A 23,942-nucleotide genomic window follows, 5' to 3' on the forward strand; every position below is an offset into this window, starting at 1 on the left:
TGTTTCTTTCATCACAATGAAAAAAAAAAATAACTCATTAAGAACTGTTACGGTTTTATTCTTCTTAAAAAATCCTGAGTGAATCCTTTTATATCCACCATTCTTCATTCATTTCATCTGTTTAAATTTATAAAAAGAGAGCTCCCGAATGTCTCCATGTGATAGTTAGACTTGGACAATCTGATTTCCTGTCGTGTTACACGGTCATACTTAGAGGGCATTAGAGATCCCCACTTATCAAGCATGCAACGCCCTGTTCTCAAGGGAAAGGGAAATTCTGCCTCTGTCCGCAGGACTTTTCGGTGACCTCCAGGCACTGCCAACCCCACCCTCATCCCTTCCAGGCAAGTGCAAGCTCGCTGAGGTACAAACTGAGGCAGATGCTTGCGAAGCATTGAGGGAGGGGGACGGTGGTAGGTGTTTTAAGGCCACACCCAATGATGACCTTAATGTAGAAATATTTATAGCTTTGAAGGGTGTTTTCAAATAAATGAATATGAGAGAGACAGAGAGTGAGTTATGCAGCAGGGATCAGCCCACACACAGCCAAGTGGCTCTGCTGTCACTGGCCATGATGTCTGGCACTTCTGGACCACCTAGGGCAAGAAGTCTTCTGTGAGCTCTCCCAAGAGCATCTCTAGGCTCAAGGTAAGCAGGGCAAAGGAGACCACAGACCACTGCCACCACGTCCCCATCCATCCTCTCTACAGAAGTGTGCAAAACAGGCAAAGTCAAGCTAAACGGGATATGAGGGACGCTAGAACCATAGAAGCAGGAGCCCAGGCCCAGGATCCACAGAAAGTAAGTGGTCTGGAAGGTGGGAGATCAGCCAATGGAGGGGAGTGGTCACGTGCACACACTCACGCGTGCAAACACTCACACGCGTGCAAACACGCAGGCACACAGAGCTGCTCTCATACTGACGCGCAAGCACGCACGCGCGCCGCTCAGGGATGCCTAACACGGGCCAGGCGGTGGCCGCGCACCTGTCGCCGCCTCAGCCCCGCGCGCGGCCCACATAGCAGCCGGCCGCAGCCCGAGGCCTCCCTGTGGGCTGTACCCAGGCGCACAGCCGCTGGGCACCAGCACACACTGCCAGGCCGGTCGAGGATGGCCGTGACCCCGGGGCAGACAACGCGGGAGACGGAGCTTGCTCGACCGCTTCAGCTCCGTCCCTTCACAAACCCTAGAGGGACCCAAATTCGTCCATACGCCCATCCGCGCGTCCCCGCTGAAGGTCTGGGCGCCCCTTTTCCCGCACTCGATCTCCTCCACCGGGTGGGAAGACGGACCCCAGCGGGGTTCAGGGCGTGGGCAGGGCTCGGGGACAGCGTGCGCGGACCCGCCGCACTCCGCGGGCTGCAGGGGTCCAGCGCCTGTGGCTGAGCAGCCCGGACCCGTGGGGTGGGAGCGGCAGCGGCGGCGTATCCCGCTGCAGGGCGGAGTGTGCACGGGAGGCCACTTCACCGTGCCCACCGTGCCCTCCGTGCCCTCCGCGCCCTCCGCGCCCACCGTGCCCACCTTGCCCACCGTGCCCTCCGTGCCCTCCGTGCCCTCTATGCCCTCCGCGCCCTCTGTGCTCTCCGTGCCCACCGTGCCCTCCGTGCCCTCTATGCCCTCCGCGCCCTCTGTGCTCTCCGTGCCCACCGTGCCCTCCGTGCCCTCTATGCCCTCCGCGCCCTCTGTGCTCTCCGTGCCCACTGCACCCACCGTGCCCTCCGTGCCCTCCATGCCCTCCGCGCCCTCTGTGCTCTCCGTGCCCACCGTGCTCACCGCGCTCTCGGTGCCCTCCGAGCCCACCGTGCTCTCCGTGCCCAATGCACCCACAGTGCCCACTGTGCCTTCCGTGCACACCGCCCGCGCCCGGCCGGCACCTCCTCTCCACCCGCGCGCTCCCCGGCGGCCCGGGCCTCCCTGTCACCGCCCCACCCCCATGTCTCCTGCCTCTGCCCTCTCTCCCCTTCTTTCCCCAGCTCCTGTGCCCGCTCCTCTCCGGGCCTCCCCTCCCCCGTCCCTCCCCTCTCCCCTCCTGTGTCCTCTTGCCCTCTCCTGCCCTCCCCTCCTCCCGCCGCTCTCCCACGGCTCGGGCGGGTGCTGCCGCCGCCCCCGCCGCCGCGGCTGCCACTCCGCCCCCCGCGCCGCGCGGAGCCGCAGTAATAACCCCGGCGCGGCGGTGGAGTCACTGCGGGGAATCCTCCTGCGCTGCGGGCCGGGTCGGGTCCCCTGTGCTCACTCGCACCTTGCCTGTCCTGGCACCATTCGGTCGCCCCCAGCCCCGGTCCGAGCGCCCCTGGATGAAGCCCTGCGTGCCCCGCTCCGGGTCGCAGGGCCGGCGGAGGGCGCGGGGCGCGCGGGGCAGCCTGGCCATGCCGGCCCTGGGCCGCGCCGCGCTCTGGGGGCTGCCGCTGCTGCTGCTGCTGGCGCAGGTGGGTGCGCAGGTGAGTCCCGTGTGCTCCCGCCGCCAGCAGTCACCGGGCATCCCTGGAGGCGGGGGACGGGTCCCTCCTGAAGCTCCCCTCCCGCAGTCCCTGCGGTCTCACCGAGGTGTCGCCGCTGTTTTCCAGCAGGCACCTGCGTGCGCCGTGGGACCCGCAGCGACAGCGCCTGGGAGCCCGAGCGTCCCGCATCCTCCCCGTCTCGCGGAGCAGCCGGGCTGGGTGGAAAAGGGCGGTAAGTCCGCGAGGTGGGGGCTTCCAGTCTTTGCAGTTTAGCAGCTCGTAACCCCCTCAGGTGCTGCGAATGTTCACAACTCCGTGCAACGGTACTTTCGAGATGTCTCTGATTTTTTTCTTGCTGTCTGAGTGAGCGCTGTGAGTGGACTCCCACCAATAGTGCTATTGTGTGCCCTGGTGAGACAGTTATCACCATAGGAAAAGGCGAGGAAATACTTCCATTTTTCCAAAACTTAAGGAGCTTAGGAAGAATCTGGAGCTTGATGTAGACATCTAAGCCATTGTAAGGACTGTCCTACCCCATTCCCCATCCCTTCTCCTACTCCTCTTTAAATTGGAAAAAAAAGACGGTAATTTTTCCTCAGTGCTTATCATCTTAGTATCAAAATTCATGCTCTTCAAGCACTGGGGCAAAATCGGAATATAATCGTCCATGAAGTGTCTGATTAGCATGTTGTGACATCAGGAGCAATGTTCATGTCCTGGGCCATGACTTGGCATAAAAGCAGGTCTGGCCGTTCTGCAATGCATGGTTTTACTTGTGCTAAGTACAAGTGGCATTTGCAGGTTTGCCGTCTCATCAGCATAGATCTGTGTGTGTTCACACTGCTTCAGGTAAATGAGAAAGCAGGTGTGCAACACTGGTTAGCAGGTGGTTTTTATCTGAACGCAACCCGGAGGCAATTACTAAGAATTAGTACTTTGCATCATTTCGAACAATAAATTGCCATCTCAAATGGCAACAGCCTTGAACTTTAGAGGAAGAACTAGGTTTTGATTATCTCAATGTATTTTTGGAAAATTTTGACAAGAGTCAATAATTCAGAATTCCTCAGTATAGTTTCCTTATATTGATGAAATAACATAAGGACAAGAATTTATTATATGCATTAACTGTTGAAATTCTCCCCTACTGAATGAATATGTGAGTAGTTTTATAAAGTGATGTTTCAGATTGATGCTGGACCATAGGATCGTTTTGAGGACCACTAGAGGGTGCTAGGTGCAAATGATATAAAATGTTTTTAAAGTAATTTTCTCTGTGTATTAATTATCTGTCTATTTAAAGCTCACTTTCTTGTGGTTGTCCTTGTCTCCTTTAATGTTTCTTTTACAAAGCATTGTATAATATAATAATCCATATTAGAAATTAATTGTCTACCTTCACCTTTTATTTTTAAAGAATTTTGTAAAAAAAAAAAAAAAGAAAATCTAGTTTTCTAAAATTATGAAAATTCCACAGTGATTCAGGAGACTATTTGTGAAGTTTTATTTAAGATAGGAACACTAGAGACAGAGGACCATTCAGAAAGAAAATCCAGGGCTTCTTGCCTGAGTGCGGGTCTCCCCTTACCGATCTGTCCCCTGTGAGCAGGCTGCTGACTGCTGCTGTAATCACCTGCGCCTCCACTGGTACCACAAGCACAGCGTTTCCATAACAACCACTTACCTGGGTTGGTCAGACCCTGAAGGGGCATGTGTGAGCCATCATCAGTGGACACCCTCCATGTGCTTTAGCTGTTTAATTCTAAAGGCTAAATTGAGTGGGCATCAGTGGAAAGCTTTCACACTGCAGGGGAAAGGCTGTCTTTGCTAGTGGTGTTACTGTTTCCATCTGGAATAGCAGAGCTGGAATCCACTTTGTGTGATGCTGGAGTCAACGCACTGTTGCATGTCTAGGTATCCCTTATACAGGTTGGTTTTGAAGTAACTGTTTTTGGCCATGAGTTTTGTTTAAAGTAACACATAATTCAAACAATTACTACATATTTTGCTGGGTGTCTGAAGTAATTATGCAGTGGGCAAGAGAACTCCATATATTCTCTGAGACAATAATGGATAACTAAATTGAATTCAATTCTATTTCAGACATGAAGTCTGATGTGAAAGTTTCATTTTTGCTGATTTCCCATTGCTTTTCCTTATTTCTCAGTAAGAGACTTGAATGCTTTTTTCTACAAATTTACCTTTGTAATAAAAATAGTGGCTCCCGTGAAGACCAAAGATGTCTCACAGATGTGTTAACTTTTTAAATCCCAAAGTAAATTAAGCTCCCAGGGCAAGGTTTAGAAGTTCTTTAGAACTTTGTTTCACTGGACATAATAGACATGTTTTTTTGTGTGTGTTTGAAGTGTTGAATGATTGACATTCAAACATTTACACAGCATGAGACAGGGCGGACTCTTGGGTTGTTCCAGTGGTGTGCTTGTAAATGTTCAATAACAGGACCTTGTGTGTGTGGTGGTGGTGGGGGGGGTGTTCTGATTTGTAACATTTGCTGATTCTGGTGGTGGAAATAAATACTCCCACTATGGCTGATTTCAAGCTATCAGGGTGATGGCACTGAACACAATGTGCAAAATCAGCAGCCTGAAGCTGCTGTGAGCTGCTCCAGCACACTCATGGGGGCCCCACCTCATCCCATCATGCCTAAGCCCGAGGCTTCCTCCACTTGATGCTGTGGTCAAATCCTTCTTGAAATCAAGTTGTTTAGGGTACTGAGTAGAGCAGCCATCTGTGAACTTTTTCCCATTAAAAAAGTCTATATAGGACCAAGGCCTTATTTAAAGGAGTCTCAAAGAACAGAAGTCTCACTTACATATAGATATAGATATAGATATATTTTAAATCAGGAGCCAATAGTTTTGGAGATTATAATCTTGAAACACAAGCTTAAAATCAGTTTTAAGTTTTCAGCTTCTTGCAGTTCTGCTGCGACTTCTCTCCAAATGGTAAGTGTGTGCCGAGATGATGCTTCTTTTGTTCCTTCATTGAATTCTGCAGCTGTGACCTTTTTCACATTTAGCTACCCATAACTGAGGGTGCCTACTTGATACTGAGGACCACTCTTTTGACTACATTGGGATTTCTCAACCTTGGCAGTATTGACATTTTGCTGCAGGGGCGTGTCCTGTGCCTGCAGAACGTTGCGGCTGCTCTGGATTCTACCCACTAGATTCCAGGAGCATAGTCCTCCCCTGCCTCTTCGCAACAACCAAAAACGTCTCCAGACCTTGCCAGGTATCCCTGGGAGTAGGGGGAGGAGAACTCACCCCAGGTGAGAACAACTGGAAAAACTGGAAAGATAGGTATTTTTCCATCACACACGTTCCCCTCATCCTCAGGAAGGGTTTGGGATGGACAGGATGCCTGCCTTTCCCACGGTGTGCAGCGGTGCAGCAGGGCCAGTGCACACCGGCACTTGAGAGCTCAGTGTTCCCTCTTCTGGAATTCTGTGAGCTGCTCGTTAAAAATTAAACTATATAAACTTACAGTGAAATGAATCATATTAAAAACAAAATGAAAATACTCAAAACTCATCACTTCATAATTATTTTACTTTATTTCACTACTATTGCTCTTGAGATTATTTGCATTGATAGTACCTGTATGGTAGAAACACTATAGAAGAGACTGCATGTCTCTTCCCTACTGCACGTGCAGTGATGTCACTCTGGTCATTGAAATCAGCCACCATGGAAGTATTTACATGAGGGAAATTGGCAAAAACTATAAACCAAGTCATTTCTCTCCAGATAGCTGTTTGTCAGACATTTATCAGCACAACACTGTGTGCATTTATTTAAAAGAGGCTTATCAGTAATTATTTTGCAAGATAAATATTATGTCCTCCTGGAGTAAAAGATACACATTATCTGCCCTTCAAAATAAAGGTCATAAGACTATGGCTTATACCATCTGGGAATACTTGGATTTTTTTAAACAGTAATCAAATTTTTAGGTGCAATAAAATTTGCTTATTAACCCCTGTTTGAAATAATTCAACCTGCTTTCAACTCGCTGCCTCTGCTGAGTGGTGAGAGGCTCATGGCAAGGTGGAGAGCATCCCCTGAGGCTGCAGGGGGATGAGAGGCATTAATGTGACCAGGTCAGACTGGCCTTTTCCCTTAGTCCAGAAAGCCAGGGAGGGGAGTGGCCGAAGTCTCACCACAAGGGACGTGGTTGGGGAAAGGCAAACTAAGCCAAACAGTTGTGTAATTTTCACTTTTGTCCTAGAAGTGGCCCAAAGGATATCTCAGAGTAAGTTTGGTGTCATGCTAAACTGTTATTTTCTGATGACTAGAAAAAATACAGGGTAGGAAGCAGGCCCTCTCCTGACACATGCAGGCCCAGCACTCGATAGAATTGGAGGCACACATGCCGTATGTTTATATATTTTAAAGGTATAAACCAAGCTAACAAATCATTAACTGAATTTTTTTGTAAACCCAGCCTTAACAAAGCCACCTTCCTGTGGTCTAAACTCCAGGTCTGATTTGAGAACGTGCCATGTAGCAAGATACGACCCCTAGTGTGAAGCCCGCTCCTTCCTTCAGGAGCCTGCTCAGAAGCAGGCTTTTGTCTGAACTCTGGATAGCAGAGATGATATTGTTAATGGTTGTAAGGAGAGAACAAATCCTGGTTATGACTATGAAAAAAAAATAATTTTCTAGAAGAGGAGAAACCCCTTTAGAGAAGACAACTGTAATAATTACAGAAAGGCAACCAAAGGCCATTGCCTGGGGTCTGAGGGAGCTTCAGATTTTCTTACTGTGCTTTGTACAGATGGGCAATGCTCCGGTGGATGCTGGATACAATCCCAGAAGACTGAAGACTTGCAAACTTCCATGGTGCCCTGAAGTCTGATAGCTCCTTGGGATTTACTTTCACTTTTAAAAAATAAATAATACATTTCAATTCATTTTAGACCCACATACTGTATATTATATTGGGAAGAAGAATGTAGTACCCATTTTTAAAAGGCTGTGGAGTGTGAAATCTAAGTCCCAAGAACCCAGGCCACTTGGAGGGTTAACAGGGATTTTGAGCCAAGACTAATGCACACGTGAGCATTTCTAAGTGTTCACATGTGGGAAGCCTGGAATACATGTACCTTCTACTTATTCTCCTATATGTTCAATGATTTAATAATTAAATGCTTAAAAATTTAAACAGCAAATGGTGCCTGCCATATTTTTCTTTTTAAAGGTTTTCTGAAAAATTGTGAGTATTCTTGAAGTGAAATTTCTTATCGGTTGAATGAAGGTGTTTGTAAAAAGAAAATAGAAAGAATAGGATTAAAGGAGTGTTTTAGAGTTATAAAAATGACTATATGTGATAGTTACTCTACCAGTGAGATTTATGAAGTATATTCCTAAAAGTCCAGTTTTGGTTTTATTTGGTCAGTAATCTGTTTTCCTCTTTCAGTGTCATAGAATTTACTGGATTGTTAATATATTAATGGGGCAGAAATGACTTAACCAAAGGGCCCTCTTGAGATTTTCTCTTTCACCTGTGATGTCAGGTATTTGACAACTTGAATTTGAGAAATGGGCAGGTTGCATTTTCTTCCATCTTGTTTTATTGGGTACCAATGTCATCTGGTAAGATAGTCTTACATTGTAAGATTTCCTGATTCTTCTCAGAATCCTGAAGTTACTCAGCCACTTCCCACTCTTTGATTTCAGAATATGACCTGGTCTCAGCCTACGAGGTTGACCACAGGGGAGATTATGTGTCCCATGAGATCATGCACCATCAGCGGCGGAGAAGGGCGGTGGCCCAGCTAGCAGTTGATTCTCTTCACCTTTGGCTGAAGGGCTTCAGGCACAACTTCCACATGGATTTGAAAGCTTCCAGCAACCTGGTGGCTCCTGGATTTATCGTGCAGACTTTGGGAAAGGGTGGTACTAAGTCCGTGCAGACTTTCTCTCCAGAGGACTTCTGTTTTTACCAAGGCTCCTTACGATACCACAGAAATTCCTCGGTGGCCCTTTCCACCTGCCAAGGTTTGGTGAGTACAGCTCGTGCTCTGGTAGTGAGGCATGCACAGTGATATCTGAGAAAGGGAGGCACGACCAATGGATTTCCCTCGAAATTGTGTAGCTTGTTCTGGTACTGCAGCACAGATTAAGCAGGAGGAAAATTGCCAAGTAATACTTTCTGAAACAGGTTGTGTGCACACACCTGCCCTTTTGTTGCTGTGTTGTTCTAGAATAATTGCGGAGGAGCCGTTTGGTTTGAAATTGCACATAAGAACTTGTGGCCTGGTCTGAATACATTAACTTCTTAGGGAATGTCTTAATTCTAACTTACTGGTCTGTTATGGAAACTGGAGAAATGCCTTCATGTTGAATGGAATAAGGGTATTAAATATATTCAATAGATTGGCCATTGTGATTCTTTATTCTTTGATCGGATGTTCAAAGAAGGTGTTTGTAAAAAGAAAAAGAAAAAGAAAAGAAAAAAAAGAGAAAGAATATGACTAAAGGAATGTTTTGGATTTATAAAAATGATTACATGTGATAGTTGTATCAGTAAAATTTATGAAATGTAATCCTAAAAGTCCAGTTTTGGTTTTATTTGGTCAGTAATGTTTTCCCTTTCAAGTGTCATAGAATTTTCTGGAGTGTTAGTAACACATTATGGGGCAGCAGTGACCTCACTTCTGTCATTCTTATGATGGCAACTTGCTTATAAACTGGGCATTCATCCATGAAAGGGCATTGCTGGCCTTAACAGATTAATGAGTTTGCTGGTCCATTTCCCACTTTCTGCTGACTTAGACATTGCACACCACTGAGATGCTTCAGGTGGTCCCTCCACCTTGCAGAGACCCTACAGTGAGGAGCATCTGGTCAAGCTGAGAATCTACATGCATCCCTCAGGCCAACCCAAGCTGAAATCTCAATGGCTTGTCTTTAACTTTTCTTAAAATATTTCCATATTAAAAAAAAAAAAATCTTAGAAGATCCTTATATTCTTGGCCACAAATTCATCATTCAGACACAGATGAGCAAAACACAGCATAGATCATAGCGTGGATATGCGTGGGCACAACACTGCAAGGTCTTGATGATGTTAAAGGTTTGGCAAGCAGGTTTTTGGACATTGACGGCATCTCTAGAAAATGTTTTCAGTCTGTCTTAAATTTCTTTCCCTCTTTGGAAAGAGGATGTTCAGACCCTGTATCTCATAAGGATGTGGGGTGTCTGTAAGAGTACGTATTGTATGCTAAAAGGTCATTTATAACCAATTCCATAAATACTACTTGTATGCAAATATTAAATCCTGTAAAAATATTTTTTAAGTATTAGCATTCTGTTTCTTAGGGGAATTTGATATGAGTTGATCTCATTTCTACTTTCATTTGCAAAAGGCTTTTGGTTTGCAAATGGATACAGCAAGGAGTTGCCAGGGATCGGGTGGTGGTGATTTGGCTCTCTTGTTAAGCATGAAGACAATGTGGCTGATTTCTTCCACACTATCCAAGAAAAATAGGTCTTCCATAATTAATGGACTAGAACTCTTCACATCATGCACAAAATGAAGATATCTATTTGTTGGATTTCTTCCACAAAGGCTTAAACCAGAAATGGAAGCCATCTGTGTGGTAGAGAGGTGTGCCGTGCCCTTCGGAGTTCAGTGACTTTGAGTTTGTCTGTGGAGTTTGGGAAGATGCTTCTCGTTAACTCAGCAGGGAAGCAAGCTCACTGCTGCCCTGGGTCTCTGTAAGCCAGGGCTCACCCCTGGTGGCTGAGCCATGGCCTGGAGTCAGTCCTGTGAATCTAGTTGGCTGGAAGCAGCTTGAGTTTTCTGGCTCTCTTTGAAGCTGATGGGAGTTAACACCTAAAGCTGTAAGTGTACAATTACAGGAAAGATAAAAATGTGAAAAAGAACAGGGGAAAAAAAAGACTCCTCTGGATAATAAACACTGGAATCTGATATTGTGGTCACTGGAACAGACGGTGTGTGCCTTCACCATTAATCTTCTAAATTCGTAACTTCAAGCATGACTGGTATTTTGTCTGTAGATGGTCATTACAAATGAGACTTCAACTAGACTTGAGAATGTGGGGTTTAGGAGCATTCACCACAAGACAGGACAAATCCAAGGCATCTTAAAGCAGAAAAAGAAAGGATAAAAATGCCTTCTGTCTTTAGCCAGATGATGAAAATATTGAATGGGCTCCTTCCATAGCTGCCGTGTGTGTCATTTCCCTGCCGATTGATGGCTATCCCATTCCTCATCTTTCAAATCTGTGAACATATGAAGAAACATAGCGTGTCTTTTCCATTAGAGGATGGCTTCTTTCTGTGTAATTGTTGTCATTCTTGGCTCTTTCAGATTCTCATTGAAGCCCGGGGTGGATCCCTAAGCCTTTTTATAGGGCATCCAGGTGGACCTGATTGACCCCACTTTCCAATGGCAATTGGGAGTCAGTAGAATTGTCTTCTTTGCACCCTGTTCTCACTCACACACCTTTGCATATTCCAGTGGGCAGTACTTTGAAAACAAAGTCCCTTCTTGTGGGAGATACTCTGTGTTCTAGTCTCCCTATTTAATCTTCAGTATGAGAATATCACTTTTAAGTTTAAAAATATATTGCTTAATTAAGAATATTGTATCTTATACTGTACAATTAAAGGAAATGATTTACAGTTGTAAGACAACACAGTTTACAAACTGCTGTATGGTTTTCTCACCTGGTTCTCAGAGTTTGAGTTTGGGATCATTTTGCTGTAGTTCTCTAACGACTGGTTTGAGGCACACAGTGAAAGTTAATACGAGGATACTGCAAAAAGTTCATGGAAAGATTCACACTATGTTTCTTTTTTTAATTTTTATTTATTTATTATTAGCACATTCATTACTACAAGTCATTTTTCTTTTTGTCCTTTACTGGACCTGTCACTCCCCAAACCCTCTGCCTACCCCCCCACACCCAATCTCTAGTATCCTTAGGTTTGTTCTCTCCTTCTGAAACTTCAACATATTGTTGTGGTCTTTTCTTTCTTTCTTTCCTTCCATCCTTCCTACCTCCCTCTCTCCCTCTTTCCTTCTTTTCCTTCCTTTCCTTTCTAGCCACCAGTTATGACTGAGAACATGCTGTATTTCTATTTCTTTGTCTGGCTTATTTCACGTAACAGAATTTTCTCCAGACTCATCCATGTTGCTGCAAATGGCAGAATTTCATTCTCTTTTATGGCTGAGTAGTATTCCATTGTGTATGTGTACCACATTTTCTTTATCCAGTTGTATGTCGATAGATACTTGGGTTGGTTCCATATTTTGGCTCTCATAAATAGATCTGCAATGAACATGTGGGTGCAGGTATCCCTTCAACATGGTGATCTCTATTCCTTTGGATATATGCCCAGTAGTGAGATTGCTGAGTCATATGGTAGTTCTATCTGTATACGTTTGAGGAACCTCCATACTGTTTTGCATAATGGTTGTGCTAATTTACAGTCCCACCAACAGTGCAGGAGCATTCCCGTTTCCCCGCATCCTCGCCAGCATTTGTTGTTCTCGGTCACTTTTAATAATGTCCAGTCTAACTGGGGTGAGATGATATCTCAAGAAATGCAAATCAATACCACATTGAGATATCACATTATCTTTCAACTATAAACTTGATGAATTATCCTTGAAGTTGATTGTGTCGTCCTAGTTATCATAAATAAGTATTCGTACAGACGAAAGGCAGCACAAAAACAAACGTTTCACTCTAGATCTCATGTTCACAGTGAAAGATCTTCAGAAGCATGTGTCCCTGGAGCTGCCAGGTCTGAGCCCAGTGACCTGCTGTCTGATAAGAGAGGTGGGGTTGGCAATTTCACTACAGGGAGATGAGACAAGGACAAATGTGGAAGCTACGAGAGCCCAGAGGAGGGTGCTTCTGCCCACCATGGAGGGAGTGGGGACTTTCAGGCAGGTTTTCAGGGGAAGTCCAAAAACCAAGTCTCAGCCCCGTCCTTAGAGCACAGTTAGAGTAAGAAGCAGTCCCAGGGAGACGGCCACCTCTACCAAGTTCATGGAATCCTTGACAACACCACCTGCGAATGTTAAGACATTAATATCTGTAGGATAAACACAAGTGTAGTACACTAAGTAAGATCTGGAAAGCCTAAAAATATTTCTAACATTAGCGGTATTGGCACCAAGTATCTTGACTACAAATATTTCTTTTTTAGCCAAATGAACATTAAAAAAAAAAAAAAACCAGTGTCTGTTGTACTTATGTCTCTACCAAATTGATATCACAAATCTGTCGTGATCACCAGCCGCAAGCACAAAAATATGTGTCATCACCAGGTGCTTTATCATCCTCGGTTAACTAGTGGGTATCCTTACTGGGCTAGTTACAGTGAAGGAGAGAATAATGACTATGACCAGAAAGAGCAATAATAACTTACTAAATGGTGCATGTTAAATATTTTGTTCATAGCTTCACATTTATCTCACTTAGCCTGTTAATAACTCTAAGAGATAGGTACTATTTTTAAAGCAGCTTTATTGAGATATAATTCAGATAACATAGAATTTCACTCCTTTAAAGTAGGTAATTCAGTGGTTTTTAGTATAATCAAAGAGCTGTGAAAATATCACCTGAATCTAATTGGAGACATTTCCATAACTTCAAAAAGCAACCCATTGTAATCAGTTCTTATTTCCCCCAACCCTCCCCCCATGCCTAGACACCCACTAACGTCCTTGCTGTCTCCATAGATTTGCCTTATCTGGCCATTTATTGTAAATGGAAGTGTACAGTATATGGTCTTTTGTGACTGGCTTATTTCACTTAGCACAATGTGCACAAGGTTCATCCATGTTGTAGCATGTGTCAGTACTTTATTCCTTTTTATTGATAAATAACAATCCATTATATACTTACACCACATATTCTTATTTGCTTATTAGTTGATGAAAATTATTGTTTGCACTTTTTTTGGCTATTGAGAATAATGTTGCTATGAACATTTGTGTATAATTTTTTACGTGCACATGTGTTTTCATTTCTCTTGCATGTATATTTAGAAGCGCAGTTACTGGGTCACATGAAAACTTTATACTTAGCATTTTGAGGAACTGCCAACCTGTTTGCCATAGTAGCTGCACAATTTTATATAGTCCCAGCAATGTATGAGGATTCCATTTTCTCCACATTCTTGCCAATACTTGCTATTGTCCATTTTTTATTATAGCTTAGTATGAATTGATATCTTATTGTAGTTTTGATTTGCTGGATGGAGATTACTGGTTTGTGAAGCAGGCTCTCTTTGCATTGGTTACCAACTTGTCTGAGACTGGTGAGGCAGAATACACACACACACACACACACACACACACACACACACACACACACACACACACACACAATGAGTTACATGAAGCAGGTTTACTATTTACAGTTAGGCAGCAGGTTCAGTGAAAGCCTAAGAGTCATTCCAAATTGGACCCCAAAGCTCAGGAAAGCTGCTGGGGAGAAAGGAGACTTGATTGCATGTGCCCTCTTGCACCACAGCTGAGGGACCCTGGAAAGCAGCCCACTCTGGGATTCAGACGCTGGGGCATGGGACACACTAGGAAAAAGTGTTGAAACATATCCTGTTTCCAGGGGACACAGAAACAGAGCTCAGCTCTCCTCCCCACTCCAGCTCCTCCCTATCTCAGGATGGTGCATTCTCAGCACATTCCACAGTTATTCTTGAAAACTGCAAGGAACAGAGTGGGGAGAACTGGGTCTGTCCTAAGCCACCTGGGGAAATATCCTGCACTGGTTGACAGTTTTTGTTGTTTTTCTTTCAGTGCTTTGAATATGTCATCCTTCTGCCTTCTGGCTTCTACTCTTTCTGATGAGAACTCAATTGTTTATTTCATTGTGGTATTATTGTACATAAAGAGTAATTTTTCTCATGTTGCTTTCAATATTTTCTCTTGGTCTTTGTCCTTCAGCATTTTTACTATGATGTGGGCATGTTTGTGTGTATCCTTCTTGGAGTTAGCTGAACTTTCTGAACATGTGGATTAATGTTTTTCATCAATTGGGGAATTATTTAGATACTATTTCGTCAAGAATTCTTTTTGCTCCTTTCTATCTCTCTTGCATATGTTGGTATTAATGATGTGCCACATTTCTCTGAGCTTCAGCTCATTTTTTCCTCATTCTTTTTTCACTGTGTTTTTCAGATTGCATAATCTCTATCAATGTATCTTCTGGTTAGCTGATTTTCTGCTGATAGTTTAAATCTATTATTAAGTTTCTGCAGTAATTATTTTTTTTAACTTTGGATGTTGTACTTTTGAACACCAGGATTTTTATGTAATTGTTGTTTTAGCCTGTGTCCGTTGTTTATAACAAAATACCTGGAACTGAGTGATATGTAAAAAATGAAAATTATTGCTTTCTATTTTGGAAGCTGGGAAGTCCAAAATCCAGGGAACACATCTAATGGTGGTGGCTTCAGTGACACAGTGTATCATACTGCAAGAAGGAAGAAGCAGAGAGAGAGAGAAAGAGAGATAGTTCATCATGCGCTCTCCTTTTAAAGCCCTCAGAACCATGCCCCGACCACCATTAAACCATCAACTTAATCACCTCTTCAAGGCCCCATTTTCAATTACTATAATAGGATTTCCCAACCAAGAAAGTTACAGTGGGGATTAAATTTGGGCGGAGGGGCATTCAATCCAATGCATTCTGCCTCTAGACCTCCCAAACTCATGTCCTTTTTCACATACAAATACATTAATGTCATCCCCAAAGTCTTAACTTGTTTCAATTCAAAGGTCCAAAATTCAAAGTCCTATCTGTGAAATCAAAACAACTTATCTACTTGCAAGATACAACGTGGGACAAGCATATGTACATAGTCCCATTCAAAAAAGGAGAAATGGGTCAAAAGAATGGAGTAACAGTTCTTAAGTAAGTCTGAAACCCAGCAGAGCAAGCATTGAAACTTAAAGCTGAAGAATCATGTACCTGAGTCCATGTTCAATGTTCTCTGCATTCTGGCGTGGAGGTTGTGTCCCAAGTCCTCAGGCACCTCCACTTCTATGGCTTTCCTCATCTCAGGTGATGCTTTACCTCTCCCAGGCTATCATTGCATGCTGTTAGCTCCACAATACTGGGGTTTCCATGGTGGTCCCACTCTCATGGCTCCACTAGGCATGGCACTGACTGGATTTCTCCGCTGCAACTCCAACCCCACATTTCCACTCAGCATTGCTCTAGTGAAGGCTGTCTGTGGTAACTCTGCCCTTGTGACAGATCTCTTTCTGGGTCCTCAGTCTTTTCCATATATCCTGTGAAATCAGGGTGGAGGCTCTCAAGCCTCCACAGCTCTGGCATTCTGCAAGCCTGCAGACCTAACATCAAGGCTTCTGGCTTGTATTTTCTGAAGCTGTGGGTCCAGCCACACCTGGGGCCAATGTAGCCATGGCTGGAGCAGCTGAAGCATCTGGGGTGCTGGTATGCGGAGCAGCATCCTGAGGTGACCCTGGGCAGCAAGCTCAGAGGGTGCCTTGGCCCTGTTCCCTGAGGACATTCTGTCTCCTTAGGCTTCTGGGGCTATAATAGAAGACACACCCTCCAAGATCTCTGAAATGCCTTCGAGGTCTTTTTTCTCTTCTCTTAACAATACCTTCCTTTTGTACTATTACACTGTGCAAACAGTAGCTGGGCTAGACCCTCACTTTCATGACCAGGCTGAAAATTCTCCAATGTTTTGTCCTCTGATTTCTTTTGAATTATAAACTCTGGCTTTACATCGTGCCTTTTCTGCCATAGCTCAGCATTAGATGTTGCAAGTAGCCATGAGGCTCCCTTAATGCTTTGCTGCTTAGAAATTTCTTCTGCCAGGTACCGTGGGTCAGCACCTTGAAGTTACACATTCCGTAAAACTTTTGTGCATGAACAGAAAGCAGCCAAGTTTCTTGCCAGTTCATAGCAGGAGTGATCTTTACCCCAGTTTCCAATAAGTCCCTTCCCATTTACATCTTAGGTCTTCTCAGAATGGCTTTTACTGTCCATGTTTCTATCAGCATTCTATTCATCAACATTTAACCAGGCTCTAAGAAGTTGTAAACTTTGTCTGGTTTTCTTGTCTGCTAAATTCCTACCACCAGCTAGGCTTTTTCTAGCCTGCTCCTTCAAATTCTTCTGGCCTTTCCCCAACAGTATATGATACAATATTAGTAACTAGAGTCCTTATGCAGGACATTCATCCGATGTAACTGTACATTTGTATCTTTTGACCTACTTCTCCCCATGTCCCTGCCCCTGGTAACTGGTGTCCTACTCTCTTTCTATGTATTCAACTTTTCTTTTAGATTCTACAAGCAAGTGAGATCATGCAGTATTTTTTTTTTTTTCTGTGTCTGGCATGATGTCCTCCAAGTTGTCACAAATGTTGGGATCTTCTCTTAATGGCTCACAGCTAAGGTCTCCATTATTTTTGACAATGTTCTTAGACATGAACATCCCAACATTCTGTTCCAAATAAAGTCAGTCCCTACAGGTGAGCTCCTGGAATTTACAGCCTGCGTCTCCTCCTGGGAAAAACCTCAGTGACACTGAACTGCAGCTGGGAGTGGTAAAGGGTTGTGCTTCTCCCACTGTGACATCCCTGCCCTATGAATAGAGCTCTTGTGGGGATAGCAATCCTTTGTCTTCTCTGCTTTTACATCTTGGCCTAAAACCTCCCACCCTACAAGTGAGCTGGAGTGAGGATATTCAGGGCTCCATTATTCTTGGCCTACTGAGCCTGGAGCAGAGCTTCTGCTGTATGAATTAGGCTGCTTGGCAGAGGAGAAATAAGTTCTGATGGCCATGCCTGCCTGGAATACAGCTTCTGCAATGTGGAACTGAGGGGATGACAAATGCAAGTGGCTTGCCCCTCCTGAGGTGAAAACGTAGTCCTGGAATGGGTGTTTGGGGTGGAAGGTGAGGATAGAGATCCTTTTCTTGGCAGCACGTGCCTGGAGTAGAACTTCTGTTACACTGAGTCGGAGGCGGGCTGAGTCAACCATAGCTCAAATGTCACCAAATTTCACCAGTCTTTTCCGGATTTACCCCGTTTTATTCAGTGGCTATTTGTCCATTTTTATGCCAATGCTCAATTTTCATAGACGTGAAGTAGTTGAGATACACAAACACATCTATGTGTGTGTTCGTGCATGTGTGATTTTCAGCAGCTAAATGGTTGTTTCACTGGGGAGAGCGTCTGCCATGCTTCCCCCACTGCCATTCTGGAAGTCAGTCTCCATTAGGTGCTATTATTAACACATTTACAGGTTATTACCCAGGACCACTTCATTAACCCCCTTTTATGGATGATTCCCAAGGTAATTCTTAAAAGAGTAGGAAGTCTGACTCTGGAACCAGCATCTGAAACCACAGTACAGTCTTGCTTCTCTTAATCATGAGGCTTTTGCTACCCTATAGAGACCTGCAAGCTCACGCGTGTGAATTTACGCTGCTCCGTCCTGTAACACTCTCTGAAGTGTACTGACTTTCTCATTTGGTTTCCACCTCAATGATGTCTTCCTCAGCATCTAACCCTCTCTGAGCTTAGTGTCCCCATTTGTAGTGTGTCCGGGCCTCTACTGAAATACATACTACTTCATTCTATTATTATTTATTTCAAGTGTTTTATTTTAAAATTTTTTTTCTTAATATCAGACTATGAACTCTTCAAGAGACCCTGTTTATTTATCTTTGTATTCCCAAATTTCTCTTACACAGTTACCTAAATTTACTTTTTTTTTCTTGTAGTAATGATAGCATTTTAAATTTACAAACAGAAATACTGCATCTTCTTAACAATTATTTTTAGGTGTGAGTAAATATAAAATTAGTTTTATAATCCATTTCATCTGATTTCTTTCTTTGTCTAGTGCCAAACACTCTAAATTTTCTTTTGAAGTCTGTAGTTTATTAAGAAATGTTTTAATCACCAGGATGTTTTGTTTGTTAAAACTATTTTTAGAAACTCCATCAGTCAATACTTTTAAATGAGGCTAAGGCTATTTAGAAATGTTTACTGTTTCATATGGCAGAAATATATTTTCTTAGGGGATTTCATGCAAGCTCAGACTTTGGATTAGCACTTTGGCCCATATATGTCAGCTGTCCTTGGCATAAAATCTACATGAACTTTGGCTCCTTTTGCATAAAGTGTGGTGTTTGCTAAAATATTAATGCATAAAATAGGTATCACTTCTCTTAAAATATAATTTTTCTCTTGTTGGAAAACTTTATTCTCTTGTTTTCAAAAATGTTAGAGAACTTGTCAGAAGTACAATTCTCAGTGCTGTGTAAAAATTCTCTCACTTGGTTGGAGACTTACATGGGCCCCTGGTTTGAATTGTACTGGGTTTTATTTCAAGCCACACACTCCAGGGATTCCCTGGAAACTCCAGTCATTGAGAGATTTTTCTAAAGCACCCAATAAATCCTAGAAAGCTGTCTGAAATACTGCCAAATTTTCAATTGACTTTGAAAAATGTTCTTGAGCCAAGAAAATAAAATAGGAGTAGAAAGGGAGACAACATGGGGATGATTGAAAGAGATAATATAAATTTTGAAAGAAAGGTGTCACTATTTGAGAAGACTGGATAACCAGATTTGGAGAAAAATGTCAGTCTTGGGAGGCATTTGGAAAAGTTATAGTGAAAGTCAGGTTTTTGCATAAATTATGCCCCAAATTGATGGTGATTAGGAAATTTAAAAGGTAGTTGTTGAGAACTAACTGAATGTAATTCGAAATTTCACAAATTTCTGATAATTACTTAAAAGTAAATATAATAGTAAAATTTTGAAATTGAAAGAAATGAATGTATTACATCACTAGCAGTAGATCAAAGTAACATTTTATAAAATGATCTCTTATACTTGAAGTGACCACATATTTTTCAATTAGTTTACTATTAGTTGTAAACAGAAATCACATGATTTGAGAAATTTAACTATAAAATCTATGGTTTTGTTCCACTTTTCTCATTTTTTGAGGTGAAGCAAAGATCCAGAGGGGTACAGTGAGTTGTCCAGTATTACAATGTCTAGGATGCATGTCTTCAGATTCTTTGTCCAGCGATGTTTGTACTGAAATGTACAGGATGATATTACTTCTTCATTATAAGGAAGAGCCAATTGAAGGAGTTTAAATGTTGGAGTATGTGCAGAGATTTTAAAAGTAAAGCAAATGTGTTCTTGCTCTGGTGATCTGGGCCAGGTAGCACAGGGGAAAGCACAGAGTGACAGGCTTCGCTTCTGGTTATTGTTTCCTGCTTCAGGTGTCCCTTTACGAGAAGACAGATGTTTCCCCCTTCACCACCAAGGATAGCCATTACATGGACTCACACCACGGTCAGTTGAATACCTACTGCAAGCCGCACTGGAACAGTGCTCATCTCCCCAACTAGTGTAGCTAGTATGTTCTTCATGGCCAAGACCGACCTGAAAACAAAGCCAAAGTGATCCTCTGAGAGGAGCAGAACATGATCCCTGTGGTCACAGCCTGCAGTCATGGGGGATGATCTATGTCCAGAACTGTGTGATGGACAAAGATGCCCGAAACCTACTTTTTTAAGAATATGGCTATTCAAGCAAAAGTTCAGCTCAAATACAGTAAAAGAGGCCAAATGAAACCATGCCCTTAAAACCACATCCTGTCTTGTCTGAGGTTCAACCAGAGTAGCCTGATTGTATCCGGTTAGCACACATGACTTTTTCTTTTTTTTTTTTTCCTTCTTAAATATTACCTTTACCATAAGGATTTCCCTGGCCTACTCATCTAAACTTGCCTAGTACACACATATTCACACACACACATTCTCTCTCTCTCTCACACACACACACACACACACTTCTTATCCCTATTTTATTTTAATACTTAGCAGTTATCATTAACTGTATCAATCAGAGTTCAGTCAGGACACAGAAACCATACAAATTATTTGAAAAGAGAGAATTAATACAATGCATTTATTAGGCATTAGAGAACTGAAAAATTGAAGAAGAGAATACTAAGGCACCTAAGACAGCCACTGCAGGAAGCAGCTTCCATTGCTAGGGCTGAAGGAACTGAGGGGAGAGGTGGGATTACTAAAACTAGAAGCTTGGAGCTGGGTCTCAAACCCCTGAGGAGGAGGAGCTGGCCAGCAGGTTCTAGGACTCTGAAGGGGCATGATGCAGCTGGGTCTTCAGGCAAAAGAAAAAGTGGAATCAGCTGCTGCGACTGGAACAAACTGCCACTGTCAGGATGAAGCAAGGCTGAAGGAACAGGAAGCAGACAGGACAGACAGGAAGTGAGGGAGCAGGCAAGAAGTACAGAGGACAGACAGGAAGTGGGGGACAGGCAGGAAGTGAGGGGCAGGCAGGAAGCGAGGGAGCAGACAAGAAGTACACAGAGGACAGGCAGGAAGCGAGAGACAGTCAGGAAGTGAGGGGCAGTCAGGAAGGGAGGGAGCCAACAGGAAGTACACAGGGGACAGACAGGAAGTGAGGGGCAGGCAGGAAGTGAGAGGCCGGCAGGAAGTGAGGGAACAGACAGGAAGTACACAGAGGACAGATAGGAAGTGAGGGACAGACAGGAAGTCCACAGGGGCAAGATGGGAAGCAGTGAGTTCTTCCACTGGCCTCAGTCTTTTGGGTTCCCCATTGGGTGGACTATTGGCAGAGGTGGATGGGGAGGAAGTGGCAAAGCAGAAAAGGGATTTGTAGAGTTCCAGCCTCAACATCACAAACTAGAGTTTAAATGGGGAGTTTGGAACTAAGGGGTGATTTCATAGCAGTAATCAAGCTACGCACTACGCTAAATATCAAGACTATAGCAGGGATGTTTGTCTTTTTTTTTTTGCTTTATCTCCAGCACTTTTAATAGTGCCTGGCTTATAGTAGAGCCCTCAATAAAAATTTTCTCAAGGAATTAATGATTTTTTAATGGAGAAACAAGAATTCTGTTGTTTTACAAAAATTATTTGCACAGCCTCTGGTTTGGTTGATCCCCCAAAATTAAAGTTTATAACATTCCAGCTCTATATAAGGAAGAGGGAAGCCTGGCTCGAGTACTCGATCTCTCTAAGACTGCCGACAGGCATATTGTTGTATGGGGATGGCGCTGTAAGGCCTAATGTGTCCAGACAGTTCTCTGCCACGGCAGACTGTTCTTGCCCTCTTTCACTGACTTGATTAAAATTAAACCTCATGTGTAGCTTGCCTGGAAGAGAAGCACAGTGTTTCCTCAGTAGGCTTGAAGGTTGTATTTCATGACTTATACAGGGATAAATTGGTACTCAGGGGCGTGTGTGTGTACATATATATGTGTGTGTACGTATATATGTGTGTGTTTTCAGTCTGAGTCTGTCTACTCTAAATCACTCCTGAAGGAGAAATTGGGATATCATCACCTATAGGACTGAGGCCAGAATCTGTATTTAAGTAAATTCATACACTCAGTGGAGTCCTGTTCTTCTTCATTGTGGACAGCAGCTGTTCTCAATAATCCCACCTGCCAACTCTCAAGTGCTCTGAGCCTCAAAACTGAACCAGAAGCTGCTAGTTGCATTTCTCTTCCGTTGATACTTCATTCCCCAGTTACTCCAGGTACGTATCTTTTTTTACTGACTGATTGCTGTGTATAATAACAACATTCATCCTTTGTCATTTAGTGCACATAAGTTTTACTACTCAAGAGTTAATTTCGATTTTTTTTTAGAAAGACAGCGTATGTTTTAAAGTCATTAAAGTATATCTAAACATTTTAACTTAGTAGCAAAATCAATGTTAATTTTATGTTCTCTTTTTCATAATTTCAGTGAAATTATAGGAAAACTAAATTAAAAATAAACCTCATGTGAAAAATTGCAGTCTTACGAAATGTAGGTTGAATTCCTATTTTTTCCTCTATAGCTTTCTGACAATAAATGGAAATATCCAGTAAGGCATGTACTGCCATTATGTAAAATCTTGGCAGTTTTGAAATAAAAATTAAACTAAACTGTGAGAAAACTAAAAAAATATAAAAATCCACAGGCTGATTACTCACTAGCTATATATAAACAATCAAATGATTTGCTGCCTTTAGCTTTAAAAAGATATTAAAAGAATAGAAAGCTTCAATAGGTAATAAGGTGATACATTGATTACTCTTATTCTCTGTCACTGAGTAGTTATAGTTTCATCCCTTAAGACATTAGAAATTTGGAACAAAACATGTAAAGTGAAATGTAGTTTAAGCAGTTGGTGATTTCTTTTAGTATGCAAAGTCTACGGAAAATAGTTGCCTCGAAAACCTTAGGATCATTTCATTCTATCATAATTTAAATTTTCATGTGAATGCATTGTATTTCTCTTTCTAACGTGAAAAAGGAAGAACTGTCTCTTAAATGTGGTAAAATTCTATCTAAATCCACAGTCGTTGGGAATGTTTTCAAAGAAGATTGTTAGTTTTGATTGGGTTTGCCTTCACATAAGACAGTTCAAGTTGGGCCCTGCAGAACTGTGAGCAGAAGAGAAGGCGGGGTTGGGAGTCTGTTCCATGGAGAGACAACCTGCCCGCATCCCTACGCTTTTCCTCCTTTCCTGCATCCCTACGCTTTTCCTCCTTTCCACCAGAAAGCAGCCTCAGTGAAGTTTGAAAAGCACAGTTCTGCTCTCGACACTGGGTAAATCCCACATCTTCAATACGGCTAACGAAAGTCTTGTAGGGAAACTATCTAGGCTAGGGTCACACCAAATTTTTGTAAGTTTCAAAATAAGGCTGAGCTCCTCACTGCCTCAGGGCCTTGGCAAATGCTGTTCCCTCTGCCTGGAACACAATTCTCTTCCATCTTCCTCTGGTTAAATGTCACTTTATTCTTTAGGTCTCAGTTGGGAAGTCACTCCCACAAGTAATACTTCTCTGATGCTCCAAGCCAGGGCAGGCTTGGTTCCCTTCTAATAATTACACCTTACCGTACTATTTTTCTCCTTAAAATGACTTTTCCCAATTTAAATCTTAATTTAGTTTCTAGTTTAGTATTTAACTCTCCCTCTCAAAAGACATTGAGCATCCTAAAGGCAGCACCACGATTGTCACAATTCCTGTACCACCACCAGCTCCCAGTGGTGTTCCCAGCTCATGGAAGGAACTGGATGGATTGGTGGGGAGGATGTGGATAGGTGGATAGATGGATCAGTGAAAGATACCAGTTTCAGATACTAGTTCCATCTATGCTGGAGAGAGTCCCTGTATCTACAGATAGGGTTCAGTGACTGCCAAAAGCCCGGTCTGGAAATGACCTTGTCTAAGTTGAGTTTGGAAAACATACATTCCCCAGTCAGCCATCACACAGGTCCAAACCTGTCTATGAGACTCTGGGACATATTTCCAAAAAGGTAAGCAAACAGGCAAAGTGCTGTTCGCCTTCAGAGGATCTCGGGGAAGGCCATTTGGAAGTGAGCACTTTTCCGGTCCTAATCATATGAGTAACATTTCTAGTGA

The 23,942-nt window shown here is 43.2% G+C and overlaps 1 protein-coding gene across 1 annotated transcript in view; it reads left to right on the plus strand.

Annotated features, from left to right (window-relative positions):
- Positions 1–2,360: 2,360 nt before the first annotated feature.
- ADAMTS16 (ADAM metallopeptidase with thrombospondin type 1 motif 16) overlaps positions 2,361–23,942 on the plus strand; it is a 165,843-nt gene continuing 144,261 nt past the window's right edge. The window contains exons 1-3 of the mRNA XM_063087445.1: positions 2,361–2,438; positions 2,565–2,670; positions 8,141–8,466. Coding sequence (XP_062943515.1) covers positions 2,367–2,438; positions 2,565–2,670; positions 8,141–8,466 — 504 coding nt within the window. The 5' untranslated portion in view covers positions 2,361–2,366. The remainder of the gene's footprint in view (positions 2,439–2,564; positions 2,671–8,140; positions 8,467–23,942) is intronic.

The sequence above is a fragment of the Cynocephalus volans genome, chromosome 2, assembly GCF_027409185.1.
Source record: "Cynocephalus volans isolate mCynVol1 chromosome 2, mCynVol1.pri, whole genome shotgun sequence".
NCBI classification, from domain to species: domain Eukaryota; kingdom Metazoa; phylum Chordata; class Mammalia; order Dermoptera; family Cynocephalidae; genus Cynocephalus; species Cynocephalus volans.